At 33.6% G+C, this 14,870-nt stretch overlaps 2 protein-coding genes across 2 annotated transcripts; both read right to left on the reverse strand.

The window, feature by feature from the left end:
• Positions 1 to 1,215: 1,215 nt before the first annotated feature.
• LOC126697538 (probable E3 ubiquitin-protein ligase RHC2A) lies at positions 1,216 to 3,067 on the reverse strand. The gene has a single exon (XM_050394578.1). It carries the CDS (start codon positions 2,928 to 2,930, stop codon positions 1,707 to 1,709), a length of 1,224 nt encoding a protein of 407 aa, XP_050250535.1. The 5' UTR covers positions 2,931 to 3,067; the 3' UTR covers positions 1,216 to 1,706.
• An 8,164-nt stretch (positions 3,068 to 11,231) lies between these two features.
• LOC126697541 (glycerol-3-phosphate acyltransferase 5-like) lies at positions 11,232 to 14,568 on the reverse strand. The gene is made up of 2 exons (XM_050394580.1): positions 13,847 to 14,568; positions 11,232 to 12,361 (listed from the first exon to the last, which is right to left on the reverse strand). Exons 1-2 carry the CDS (start codon positions 14,429 to 14,431, stop codon positions 11,444 to 11,446), a joined length of 1,503 nt encoding a protein of 500 aa, XP_050250537.1. The 5' UTR covers positions 14,432 to 14,568; the 3' UTR covers positions 11,232 to 11,443.
• Positions 14,569 to 14,870: the final 302 nt, after the last annotated feature.

Consider the following 14,870-nt stretch of genomic DNA (forward strand, 5'->3'; position numbering starts at 1 on the left):
CTCTCCTGCTCTTTGTTCTTCTATGCATATATACAGTCTTTATTTGGTTAACTTCATAACACTAGCAATTATGCATTCACAGGACACTGAATCCAAAATTCTTTAAACATAGATTACTAAACCTGCACCAAGTGGATCCTGGACTCAAAATGTCATTCTCTCATTGGCAATTACAGACATGACTCTTGGCAACAAGTTTTGCCAAGTAGTGAAAAACTATCCAAGACAGGAGCTTTACTAGTAGCCAAATATAGATTACTTACCAATCGTAATATTGTATAACTTGTGTTATAAATATTCACAATTCAATGTAGACTGATATCATTATATCAATTACTCGGTCGACAAAAGGTCTATACAACATACATAAAATCAAAAGTTTTTAGAAAGAAACAAATCTCAAGAGAAAGGTAATGCAACATGCTTCATGAGCTAAATATTATTTTAATAATAAAACTATTGGAGAAATAATGACAGAAAGTTGGAAGAAACAAACTGAAGCTAAGTACTAATCAAAACACTGGCGCATTGCCTTGCATCTACTCTAATTCATTCATTGCAAAGGCACTGTGGCATTGGTATGCAAATTATCAATGGGTTACAGCAATCAAACAACTATTAAAAAATGCAATCAATTGTATCCCTGAATTTTCCATATCCTCAAATGTACAAGGATTTCATTCATGCAACAAGGCCCACATCAAACATAATGGAACTGGAACAATGTTCCAAATATCTGAAGAATGCTTGCCTACTCAATTTAACCAACTAAACAAAAGATCAATTACCTTTGCCGAGAGCACCCAATGAAACCCAAAAGATCAAAAAATGAAGCTCCACATCTTGAACAGAACACTAACATGTAATAAAAAATGCTCCACCATCTCCCCACTACAGCAGCAAATACACCACCAACCTACTAGCATCCATCCTCTCTTAATGAGATTATCAAAAGCGAGTACCTTCCCCACACTGCTTTCCATTAGACAAAAACATCTTAAGCTATGGATATAGCCTCAGCCTCAATAGCATTGCCAAACAAGTACAGACCTGAACTTCCTTTATTGGTAATTACACACGCCCTAATTGGGTCTCATTCTCCACCTTGTTCTTACAACGGGAGGAAATCACAACTCATTGGCAATCACATAACTTGTGTTATATATCAATATATATTGAAAACGCCAATTATTTGGCCAACAAATCTATACAACATACATAAAATCGAAAGTTTATACCCTTTCAGAAGGAAACAAATCTCAAAAGAAAGGTAGTGTAACATGCCTCATGAGCTAAATATCACCTTAACAATATTTATATCGAAGAATAATGACAGAAAGACGGAAAATAACAAACTGAAGCTAACTACAAAATCAAAATTAATGAACAATAAGAGTCACAAAAAACTAAAAAAGAATACAATTGCTGCAGATACTCTAATTCAATTTCATCAAACTCAGCAAAGAGGCACAGCAGCATTGGTACACAAAAAGTCATGTACCTTCTTTTTTCTCCTCTCCTGTTTTGCTCCAGCTCTTTCTTCTTTTTATGCATACAACAATCTTCAACTTATTAGCAATTTGAGAATTTCCCTCAATTTTTCTATAAGCTCTGAATTGGAATACCCATCTCTATATTTACATTGGAACCGACCCAGAAAGAGCCGAAGTTAGAGACTCTTTTCTTTTTGGCAATTTTAGCCAATTTCACCATTCTCTAGCCCCATTATTAACATCCATAGACCAAGTCCTCCGCCTCCTCGACCTCCCTGCCGATACTGATCTCCTCCTCCTTGTCGTTCTGGCATCTGAATTAGACCCAGAACCCGAACCTGAACCCGAATTCGAGCCTCGAAAACAAGACAACAAATTCCTGACCGTACGGCCAAACCCACCATTCTCTTGCCCTCCTCCTCCTCCTCCTCCTCCACCCGCTCTCATCGACCACGCAACCCGCCTCACCGCAGCGCCATTGTTAAACCCACCATCCATTTCCGTATACACCACCGGAAGCTCTCGCTCCCCAATTCTCCCTCTCGGCCCAGAAAACCTCCCCACCGCAAACCCACCTCCGGGAAGCCTCCAAATCGTCAACCCAATATTCTCAGACCCATTCTGAACAGCCGCCGCCGCCGCCGCAGTCGTAGACTCCACCGGCGCAGCCGCCGCTACGGTTTCCGTATCAGTGGGAAGCTCGTGGCGACAAACTGGGCAAGAATTCCGAATCAAAAGCCAAGGAAGAATACAATCAGAGTGGTATATATGCTTACACGGCATTTCTCGAGCTTCGGATCCGAATTCGAATTGCTCTTTACAAACAGCACAGTGAGACTCTACCTGGGTCTCGTCAATTTCGATCGTGGGCATCGACTCGATCGCCGACTTCGAAGCCGGCGGGTTCTCGTACCTCGCGACCACGCCGTTCAATTCGATCTGCGACAGTTGCTCCAAAAGCCGATCGAATCCGGACCCCAACAGAAAATCCGACATGCTAGGCGGCAACGGCCTAAGACCCGACCCGCTTCCGTCGTCGTAAAAGAGCTCGAACCCACGCGCCTCTCTGCCATCAGAGGGCCCGCCGCGGAGAACGATGACCGGGTTGAAAGGAGACCGGTCCGGCCCGGTTCTCCTCAGCCGGCGGAGAGTTGGGCCGGAACTGTTGCTTTGGTTGTGGTGGCTGCTATTGTTGCTGCCGTGGAGGTGGTGGTGGTGGTGGTGGAGGTGGTGGGGGTGAGGGGCACCGATCATGTACATCGCAGCCGCAGGGATTCTCCTACGCCTGGAGTCCACGTGGACAGTCCGGGGTGGATCCTCTTCCATTGCCTCCACAAACCCGCTTTCGCAGTCGGGGCATGTTACCGATCCGTCCTGACCCGAAGCTCTAACGAACCGACTGCACCGGTAACACCAATACGACGCCGTCGTTTCCATAAGAAAAAGAAAAAAGTGTTTTTTGGGGTTTGAAATGTTCGAAAGGATTTGTGTTTTATTTTTAGAGTTCCATTTTTAGAGAGAGAAAAGAAAGGTTAGAGAGAGAAAGAGAGAAAGAGAGAGAGAGAGTTTGAATGATTAAGAATTAAGAATAATAACGGTGAAACCGCGTGGTTAAAAACTACTAATTTTTACCGCTAATTTCGATAGCGTGTACACTACGCTTTGAATTTTTTTTTTTTCTTTTATTCACACGTGGTGTGGTCTTATTGTGTGGAGCCCGCAACCACGACGGCTGAAAGAGTTCGTTTTGGATTTTTTTTACAACGTTGGACTTCTGTTACGGAGGGAGCGATGTTTGCCAACGGAGTTTATTGACAGCTTCTAGAGAGTGTGTGAGGTTGGTAGTTTGGGAGGATAGTCTTCCCAAACTGGAGCTCATTTTAAACTCAAAACATTATATTTCAACCGTTTTATACTAATGCATCTCATAATAAATTTTAAATGGTAAGTTATTACTAATAATAAAAAAATAAGTGATATTAGTGATGAGTTTAGATTATAAACAGTAACAGTCTGTCACTTAATAGTTATTCCTAAAATTGAGGAATTGATGATTGTAATAGCTATTTCTTAGTGCATGTAATAGGTTTTAAAATTAATGTATTTTCTAAAAATATAAAAAAAAAAATTTATATATCATTTCTAGTAATAGACGGATAGTTATTCCATTAGAATATCTTCTATTTCTAGTAGTAAAGATTACTGTTCATACTGTAATATTCATTCAATGTACGGTATGTACCAAATGTAGAAAATTATGATGATAATCTGGTAGCATTACCCTAATTCCAAATTGGTTAAGAGGATAAAGCTTAGGGGTTTTTTCGGGAGTAATTGATTGTGTATATGCAGTTGGACATTTCAGTTAGAATATTAGGAGATGACAGTTGAACTATAAAAGTCTTATTCTATTAGTTGTTTATTTGTGTGACTTTTAAATTATATTATAGATAGATAATATCATAATACCATTTTAAGAAAAAATTACGGTATCTTCTGTGGGTTGTCTATTTGTGTGATAAATAATACCATTTTAAGAATATATTTATAGTAGTGTATATTTTTGTTATTTAAAATTATTTAAAATTTTGCAATTTGAAGTTCCAAGTTGTAGTAATGAATATAATGGTATTGGTAACTGCTAGTCTCGTCTGCTACTAGCTGGAAATATGAAATTCAATTTCAAAAAGAAGATACAGATGGTCAAAATTAGGGGTGTTCACAGTGCGGTGTAGTGCAATTTTTGGCCATTTTTAGTACCGTACTTTACAGTGCAGTTTAGTTAAAATCATAACTGCACTGTACCTTATTTTTGTGGTCACATGTGCGGTGCGGTTTAAAGTTTAACTAAAATCATAACCACACCGCACCTCATTTTTGCAATCACATATGCGGTGCAGTATATAAAATGTGGTTTGAATGATTTGAAATTGGTATATTTTTCAAATTTTGGGCTTTTTCTACCTAGCCCAAAATTTATTTTTCCCTTTGTTTTAGTCCAAATTTTAAAATATTGAGCTAGTTTTTCTTTATTTTGGGCTGACTTTCCTAATCAACACTTGCTAGGGTTATCAAACTATTTTTTTTTTTGGAAAACTAGGGTTATTAAATTATTAATAATATATTTAATATTAAAAATAATTAAATATATTAATATATAGAGAGGGTACAGTGCGGTGCGGTTTGTACGGTTTTCTTATTATAAAACTGCAAACCGCACTACAACATGCGGTGTGGTGCAGTGCGGTGCACTATTACTTGCAATACGGTGCTATTATGCTATTTTGCGAGTGATTTTGGTGCGGTTTTTGCAATTTATGTGGTTTGGTGAACACCCCTAATCAAAATATTGTTGTTGCCTTGTTGGTTTTATTTGGTAATAGCATCTAAATAATAGTAATAGATTCTAGATTAAAAAAAAATACAAGTTGATTGTCTTGTGGTTTTAAATAAATGATCATTTTAACAAGTTTTCTTAGGAAAATTGTTAATAAATTATTTTTACAAAGTTTTGACACTACTTTCATAGAAAATATAACAATTTATCAAAAAAATTAATTATATTTTTCTTTTTCATAAAAATTTTATAAAAATATTTTATAAACCAATGCCTTTAGATCATTCATTAACTTTTTCCTTAAACAAAACAATAATGGGATTGTATTTTTTTTTTAAATAAATAAAATAAAAAAGCAAATATTAGTTCAATGTCACCATTGATTTGAGAATATTAACAATTATCCTAGTATTAACACATGATTTTTGCTAAGTAATATTCAACCATGATAGATTCAGATATGATGCATATTTTTATATCTAAAAATGATTGTGATATTGTGATATTATTTTTTTAAGGTATTCGTTTTTTCCTAACATTTTCACATTTACTAATATGACAAATAAATGACATGGCATTAATGGTATGTATTATAAATGTTTTTTTTTTTTGGATGGGATGTAATAAATGTTTTTGAGTTTTACTTTTTTGTTTGTTAAAATAATTACAATATGCTGCTTATTTCGAAACTTGAACCATTTTTCCTTCCTAATCACCACCCTTTCACTAACCATAACTTGCCACATGAGCAAGTTGTGGTCTTTTTTGTGCCACTTTATGTGGCACTAGAAGGACTCCAAGACAAGATCAACAGTAATAGTACGAAAATAATATGAACAATAAAAGCTTTAGTTTTTTTATTTTATTATTATTTTGGGTAAATAAATACTACATTGGGTGACATGGCAAGATTCATATCGTCATTTGGATGGGTTAATAAGTTGTGGTTTCAAATTATATGATAGTAATACGTATTTTTGTTATTGTGATCATAGTATTTAAAAATTAAAATTTAAAAGGGTATTAATGATAACTCATAATGGAAATAGACAATTGTAGCCAAATGTTACTTCTTTTGGTTGGAAGGAGATACTTGAATTCATTTCTAAAAAATATTTGAAGATAGTTAAAAAAAAAAAAATCGGTCTTGTGGTTTTTACTTTTTATCCACAAAATAATAAAATTATTCCACACTTGTTATAATAATTGAATTATTTTGAAGGTAAGATAAATGTAATTCTTTGTAATCTTACTCCACAACTTTTTTTTCTTTTCATAATTTACTAAGTTAACGAGTAATTGATATAGATTTTTTATTTTTTATGTTAGTATACAATTTTCATGGTTTTGTACTTTTGTGTGCTCAAAATTGGTGCCATCCTTTGTGGTGTTTTATATTTGTAATTTGAATCATATCTCCCCTTTTCTCCTATCTAGGATTTACACCGCCCCCCCCCCCCCCCAAAAAAAAAAATGCCTCCTTTTTCTTTCATCTTTATTTTTATTTTTGAAATAAGATAAGGGTTTTGAACCTTGAGAAGACAAATTCAATTGTTTAGACTTTACACTTCATGCCATACAAACCATTAATAGATATCAATGACCATGTCCTTTCATAGGTCATATATGCACCCTTCCTTCAAGTTGATTACAGTTTTTTTTTTTTTTTTTGGTGTCAAAATAAGTAAAAGACAAAATTTAGCTACAAAACTGATTGTAGCTATGACCTTACTCAATAAAATAAATATTACTATATATTTTGAAAATTTAACCGTTAAATTGCATGTTCTTTACGCTCTTAATACACATATCAAACTATGTGTCAATCAGATATTATTTACTATATCATCTATAAGCTTTTATTTTAAGCATTATTTTAAACTACAAAAACTTGCAATTAAAACAATTTATTGATAATATAGATATTTGATCTTTAATTTTCTTAAGATTTTGTAAGTATGAAGGATATAAGAATAAGATGTAATCTAATGGTAGATTTGTCAAAATTCAGCTCTAATAAAAAGATATCGAGTATCAACCAATTTTATAACTATACTTTTTCTTTATTTTCATTCAAAAGAGGAAGTCAACTTTGTTATGATGATGATGAAGAAGATTGAATCAGTAGTGTTAGGTCTTAAAATTAAATCCATTTAAAATCTTTAAATTGGACCCACAAAGGATCCGAGATTGTTGGAGCTATTGACTATTTCATGCCTATTACTGCATTGCTACTTAGGTTGCTACACCAAACCAAGTGCCTTTTAATCACTAAACCCAAATTATGGGCACGCTGCTTCTGAACACATCATCATTTGCTTGCACCACATGCATTTCCATGCCTTTACTTGCATTTTTATTTTAATCTATAGTCTTTCTCACCCTTAATTGATTGATTTGTTTATCAATACTTCGACCAAACGTTATTCAAAGCTTTTCTAAAAAAAAATCCAATAAAAACTCTCTAACGTGTGTAAAGGCAACTCTTATTTTGTTTATTATTCACTGTCTATTCAATTATTACCAATTTTCTATTCCAACAGATCATTTAGGTAAACCTAAACTATGAATAAATAATTGTGTACGACACCATCGTGAATAAAAAAATATTCACCTTGACCAACAATGGGTAATATTTTGTTATATTATATTATGCAATTGGCTGCTGACAAACCAATAGAGTTACACAATTCATTTGAGCATATCCAAATAAATCCCTCAATTAGTTTCCAACTTTGCATCTAGGCAATAATTCAAAACAATAATATGTATAATAGTAAATTATTGTTTTGAATTATTGACTATATATTGGGAATTGAATTCCATGTGAGCTGAATATGGATAAGGGGTTGAGCCCAGCAAATAGTGCAAATGAATATATCTTAAAAAACAGTTCCAATATCATACTACTAAACAAGTAAATTTATGTATGTTACAGCTATTTCTAATTAATAAAATTCCACTTTATAATCATAAACTTTCAGCAAAATGAGGGTCTAATCTATGTGCCTTGGAGGTTCAAAACTGTTTAGTTACAATGGGCCGGGATGAATGCCGTAACGAAAAATTTGCAAAATTTATATTCGAAATTATGCAATTACTACTTTCATGTGAGATATAAAAGTTAATACGTTTATTAAAAAAGATAAAAATAAATAAAATAAAAAACTCAAATCCAAATCTACATTTACATGGCTAAAAATCTCAATTCGGACTTTGGAGAAAGTGGGATAGAGACTTTTTTTTTTTCCTAGTACACTTTACGGGTCTTCTTTCTCCTAGCTGCCTTTATTTTCAGAGTCCTCCCAACAACTTTATACGTCAAAAAGCTATTCTCAATACTTTATATATTCTTCCTTTCATTCATGAGAAAAGGAGAAAAAAAAAAGCTTTCTTTTCTTAGTTTTGACCAGAATATATGTATGCTTTAACTTTGCTTAAACCTTGTTTGGATCTAAACTATGAAATCTATAGTTTATGCATCATTCTTTAATATTTGAGACATTAAACACCCCCCCCCCCCCCCCCCCCCTCTCTTTGCATGGACTCAAATGGATTTCGTTATTGTGCCTTTAGAGTCCTTTTGCCTCATCTAAAATGGCAAGGCACATGTTTTTAAAACATCACTTTTTAATTCTATATTTTCACAATAATCAAAATAAGTAAATTGAACTGACGAAAACAAACTCATTCAAATACACACTGAATGTAATGGAAATTATAGTATGAGTCACACCATTGTTAAGATGGTGAAAATCAAAAGAGAGCACTTTTTGTTTGAACTTAAACTTTAGTCATTGTCATTTGTACTAGTTTTCACAAAAATACAATGATTCAAAGACACACTGAAATGTAATGGAAGTAATAGTATGAGTCACACCATTGTTAAGATGGTGAAATCAAAAGAGATCATTTTTTGTTTGAACTTAAACTTTAGTCATTGTCATTTGTACTAGTTTTCACAAAAATACAATGATAAAATAGTTTTCTTTCTCTTATATCATAATGGTGATTAATAAGTTATAGTTTGAATTTGAAATTTATGTTTGTGAGCCTCATTCTCTTTTCTTTAATTCTGAAAATGGTGTTTATTATAAGTGTTACGTAGGCTTGCTCACCACACCAAGCAAGAATTCTTAGGGGGAGAAAAGCACATAAATCTTGAAAAATTAAGATTAAACTTGACTTCAGTTTGTTTTTTTTTTTTTTTAAATCATCCCTTATCAATTATCTTGGAGTTAAATAATCTCATACTTTTCCGACCTCATTTTTTGCTAAAACATCAGCAATGCTATTAATCCTTTTAATTTCTTTTTTGATAATTTTATTAATTTGATAGTTAGAGTTGAGAGATTGAATCCTGGATGTCTCTATTGAAAACACCAAAATGTATCGATAAGTTGAACTACAATTCTTGACAAGTAACACTATTATCAAATAATTAATAATGGCAAAAACCATTAATGAAGAGTAGAGCCTGAAGGACCAATTCTTCTAGTTCTATACTTCTATAACCAATTCCTCAAAAGGGAAATTGGAAATCTTATTAGTTACCAAAATATGGATAATAAACTCGTGTTTTAAATGATTCAATTACTTTATAAACATCCTTTCATTAAAATAAAAAATAATAATAAAAAACTTTAAACGTCCATGATGCGGATTTGTCACTGTTTTGGAATTGAACATTCTGGACAATAAAGATCAACTATATTATTGCCTCACTTTAAAATCAAACAAGTTCTTCATTCCTTCATTTATTCTCTATATTCTTCAAAAAAGCAACAACTTTTTTCTGGCCCTACATAATCAATGGCTGCAATGTAAGTTCATTTGGATAAACTGGAGCAACAATAAAGGATGAAATTTGTGGGTTAAATTAAAGCAAACAGATGCCTCAACAGCTTGGTACCTACATATTTAATTATTTATGTTAGTTAGATGACCAAGTCGACATCTCGAACCGAATAAGAATCGCTTTCAGTGCTTGAACCCGATGTGCCAAAAATCTATCACCATATTTGTGGTCCAAAAAGCATATATTTTTTTCGTGAAAAGCATAAGATTTTGTGGGCATGGTATTCGGGGCCCATTTGGATTCGCAGGCACAGCCTTTCAAGGAAAGCCCACACCCACATGACCATGTTGAATTCATTAGGGGCTACCTTACGATTTTAATCTGTCAGGCTAAAATACACTAGACTCATAGGCTTCTTCTAAATGGGTGCATCTTATTTTTATTTTTTTGATAAATATGAGAGGAAAGAAATTTCTAGAAGAAAAGAGACATTCTCTGAAAGGAAACTTGTATTCATAAAGAAAGATGAAAAACCCAAATAATCTTACACACTGATTTGCTATTTATACATCATAGCAATCAGTTACACGAGCTTAGAAATTTAGGCAAGAATTAAGCAAAATTAACTAACGAAAGTAATCTAATAGCTTAAAAGGGAAAACAAATAAAATTACAACGCGTGTCCATCTAATTGTCTGAATCACATGCCAGCAACTAAAGTTTCATTTAACAATACAACATCGCTTTTCCTCTGTAGTTGCTTCTTTCCTTTGATAAAAAATGATGCCATTTTCTTTAATTGCTTCTACAGATGTCTTGCTTCAATTTCAGCAAAATAAAGACACTTCCCCCAAATCATTGTAAACTTTTAAAGCCCATTTGGCATTTTTTTTTTTTTTTTTGAGAAAACAATAATACTTATTAAAGCACACACGAAAGTAGTATATAAATTTTTTTAAACATGTTTATAATATATTATATAACCAGAGTACCACTACAAAAGAGCTTAACCTTTATAGTAGTAGACTGAGGATATAAGGAGCAACTTCTTTATTAAGCAACATATGCTACTTTCAAATTGGTCTTCATGGATTAAAAGTGGTGAATTACACTTAGATATATAAATTTGAAATCAGTCCATTACTTATAAAAATACACTAAATGCTGAAAACCTGTCAATTTTGCTATAGACTTAGCCTCTCCCTTTACCAAAGCAATAGGCAAAATCTCTTGAGACTTAGAGCTTTTTTATCATTCATCATTAGAAAGCTAGCCTCTCACTCATGAGTTTCAACCACCATCTCCATTATTCTTAAACTTCTTCAAGTTACTAAACACTTCTTTGAGTTTTTGCTAGGCGATACACCTTTTGTTCAGTTAAACACACAAAATTGTGGTAGATATTCGACTGAGTACTAGTTCAATTCATCACTATTGAGTGCTATGGCATGATATAATTGCCTACTACCACAACTTTTATATATATATATACACACACACAAGTGCATGTGGCAATTATATATATATATATATATATATAATTGCCTATATACACAAGTGCATGCTGAAATCTAAAAGACATAATGGACAATAAGGTTGTAACTTCAACTTGCAACTGACCAACATTGGTCAACCTCATACATTATTCAACAATTCTAGAAACAACAATCCACCAAAAAAGGATTATTAAAAAAGAAAAAGAAAAAGAAAGAATAAATACAAGCCCACCCCATTTACAAAATCAACGAAAATACCACAATTCACAAAGAGAAATAAATCAGCAAATAATGGGGTCGATTTTATTCTCATATTATCTTAGTGAATAAACGGCTTGAAAGTGCTCACCACCTTCTTAATCTGATCAACGAACGAGATATATGACACACTTCCATCATTTCCAGCCAAAACCCTGTACTTGTCCTTCCTAGTAAAGTTTGTGCACTCAAACCCCAACGTAGCAGCCAATATCCTTTGCACATAGTTTGCAACATCATGTGGATTTTTCCCAGATGAACATGTTGCTTCCACTGGTAATTGGTTCAAGAACGTGACCTCATAGATTGGCCTAGGATTCATGAAGAAGAAAATGGGGTCCAACCCTTTCCAACCCCTAGCTGTGGTAGCATGGAAGAAAGCAACACGATAATTCATTGCCACCGGCACAATTCGATCAGTTAATTCAGCAAATAGAGCACTAAACCTTAAAAGAAAAGGTTCCCTACATGTTGTTCCTTCAGGACAAACCACTAGGTCCCCTCTGGCTAATTCTTGCTTGATTTTCTCCGAGTCAACTTCGCGGCTACGTGTCAATCTAACAGTCGGGATTGGTGAAATCATTTCTGATAATCGAGAAATGGAGTATGTTACAGCTGGGGTTCTACGACCAAGTACTGTGGAGAGGACAACAGGGTCCATTAGGGTTCGGTGAGTGCACACAAATAGTACCCCAGGGTTGCCACTTGACACAGGTGGGGGTGGTTTGCCCTTGACAATAACCTTGCCACCAAATATTTTAGACAAGTAGGGAGCTGCCCTTATTGGTAGCATTAGTCCCAAACTAATGCGGCTTATTGCAAGTAAGATGCCAAAAGGCATCCATAGGAGGATCAAGAGTGCTGTGGATGGTGTTGGCCGCTTTACTAGGCGGCCATCATGGAAGATCACTGGGGCTAGGGGGAAGAGGGGCTGGTGGTCATGCTTTTTGTTGGTGATAAATGGTGTGTACATTTGTTCCTGCAAACATACCAAATATATGAAATGGTTAGAATTAAAATTGTGTATCGAAATCAAGAGTGTTGTCGCTTAATTAGTATATTTTAGTGTTATTAATGAAAAAATATTTAGTTTTCCATTATAACTATTGAAAAAAAAAAGTTAAAGAATAATATATTTAATTATTTAATCACCTTTTAATATATATAATGTAAGATGTAACAATAGTAACAAATGTGAAATGTGGACTTTAAAATTGGAAAAAGTGATAATTGTGCAGGTGGAATCAATATGCTTGTAATTTGCAATAGTTATCTTTGTCTTTATTACAAGTTTGTCAATTGTCGGAATGAAATGTCTTTATCATTGAGTAAATGAATAATTTCTGAATTATCTTTATCACTAAAGAATGATGTGTTTTCAAACTTTGAAGATGATTGGTTGTAAGTAAACATGTTTTTCGTTTCAATGATGTTTAGCTTTCGTTTTTCTTTTGTTTTGTTTTTTAATTAATTACTTACTCATGAGATGAAAAACGCCATTTTTTGTTTTCACTTTTACATCAAGTCCTTTCCTATCTAAATTTCACGCGTAACATCAAGCAACCATATGTATCATCGCGTGAAGTTCATTTCTACTAACAAAAACAAAGAATAAAAATGTTTCAACCAATGTTTAGATGTGTTTATTTTCATTAATTTATTTAATTAAAAAATAAATTAATGTAAAATTATGGTAGTTATACCTAACAAAATGTTTAGATACGGTTTATTTGTGAACAACTTATTAAATCTATGTAAAAATAAGTCCATAAGGTTGAAAAATGGTTAAAACAAACCGACCATAATTGTTCAAAACGGTTTAAATTTATTCAATTATTATATAAGTTGGACAAAAATAAAAACATGATCAAAAACATTTGAGGTTTTGAAAAATTGTCTAAAACTTAAAAAATGAAACAAACTCCAACGAAGGCAGCCTATGCTTTTTGTGTTCAACTAAGTTTTTCTTTTTTTTTAGAGAGTTTCAACTTATGGCTTCCGTTCCTGATAATAGTTATTTATCATCAGATTAAGACACCAAAAAAGTTTTTGGTGCAGGCGGGGATTAAATCTCAGATCTCTTATACAACTATCAGAGACTTTACCAGTTGAGCTAATTGGAACTCACTTGTGTTCAACTAAGTTGATCCACCATCTCAAATCAAAAACTAGTGCACACAATGTATTTTACATACGCTACAAAAATACACTAAAAACATTAACATTTTTATGGTATTTGGACAATATATATTTATACATACTATGTGCAATAAATATCTTCCTTAGTTTTTCGATACATGTATGTAACTTCTCACTCATATGACGTACTCATATATTATGAGTGAAAAGGTAACATAAATTGGATACACCATATACCAAGAGTTAGATCAAGTTAATCAAAGTGACTAAACAGAAAGCAGCGCATATAAATTTTGTATACTTCCCTAAAAAGGAAAATACATACCTTGCATAGTGACATGAACGAAGAACCAGTAGATGCAGGCCTTCCTAATCCCAAACTTGGTGTTTCATCCACAAACAGCTTTGCCACCCTATCAGAGATAGAACGAATATCCTTCTTCACGAACCCTGTGGCAAACCCAAAGCGGTTCACAACAAGTTCACTTCCAATGACCTCATCAGCTCGCAAATGCTCCTTCACAAACCTCTCCACCATAACCCTTGGTGTCTTAGTCACCACAACTCTCCTATCATACGAGCTAAACACTTTCCACGCCTCCATATCTATATCATCCATGTAAAACTTTGTCAAGACCGCTCTAGCCACTGATTCAATCTCGGATTCACGTACACCCACGAATGCAACAAAGATCATGAGATTGAAGCTCACATTCTCCAACCCCATCACGTTCAGCAAGCAAATCAATGGCCATAACATTAACAACAACGCAAACCTAATCAAACCCGAGGCCTCGAAGGCAACTAACATGAAGTAGGAAAAAGGGTCAGGGTCCTTGAGAAGAACACCTTCGAGCTCTGCAACAACTGAGTCCATTTGGGATTTTTCCATTTCTGTGTTGATTTCCATTTTTTTGGTCTATTCGAGGTTTTTGTGTTTTGAATGTTTGGCTTTTGGATGAGGGTGACAACGGGTTTTATGGCTATGAGGTTTGGGTATTAGAGGCTTTTTTTGACTAGTCTCTAATGTGGGAATGAGGCAGTTCATCAGTTCACAACTACCCCTTTTATAAACTTTTTAAAATCTCTCACTCTATAGCTCTATGGGCGGATATAACTGCAAAGAATAAAGGCTTATACGCTACGATTTTTTTAATCTCCATTTTCAATAAGAACAAGAGCACAAATATTTTCAAAACTTTTTTTTTTATAACCGCTTACATTATTTATTATTATAAGTTAAGATAAAAGTGATGTCATTAGTAAATCTATATAAAAATGGTGTTACTCTAATAATAATAGAACATAGTACTATTTGTAAAAAAAAAATTATTTCTAACGTAGATATG

The sequence above is a fragment of the Quercus robur genome, chromosome 8 (assembly GCF_932294415.1).
Source record: "Quercus robur chromosome 8, dhQueRobu3.1, whole genome shotgun sequence".
Lineage (NCBI taxonomy): Eukaryota > Viridiplantae > Streptophyta > Magnoliopsida > Fagales > Fagaceae > Quercus > Quercus robur.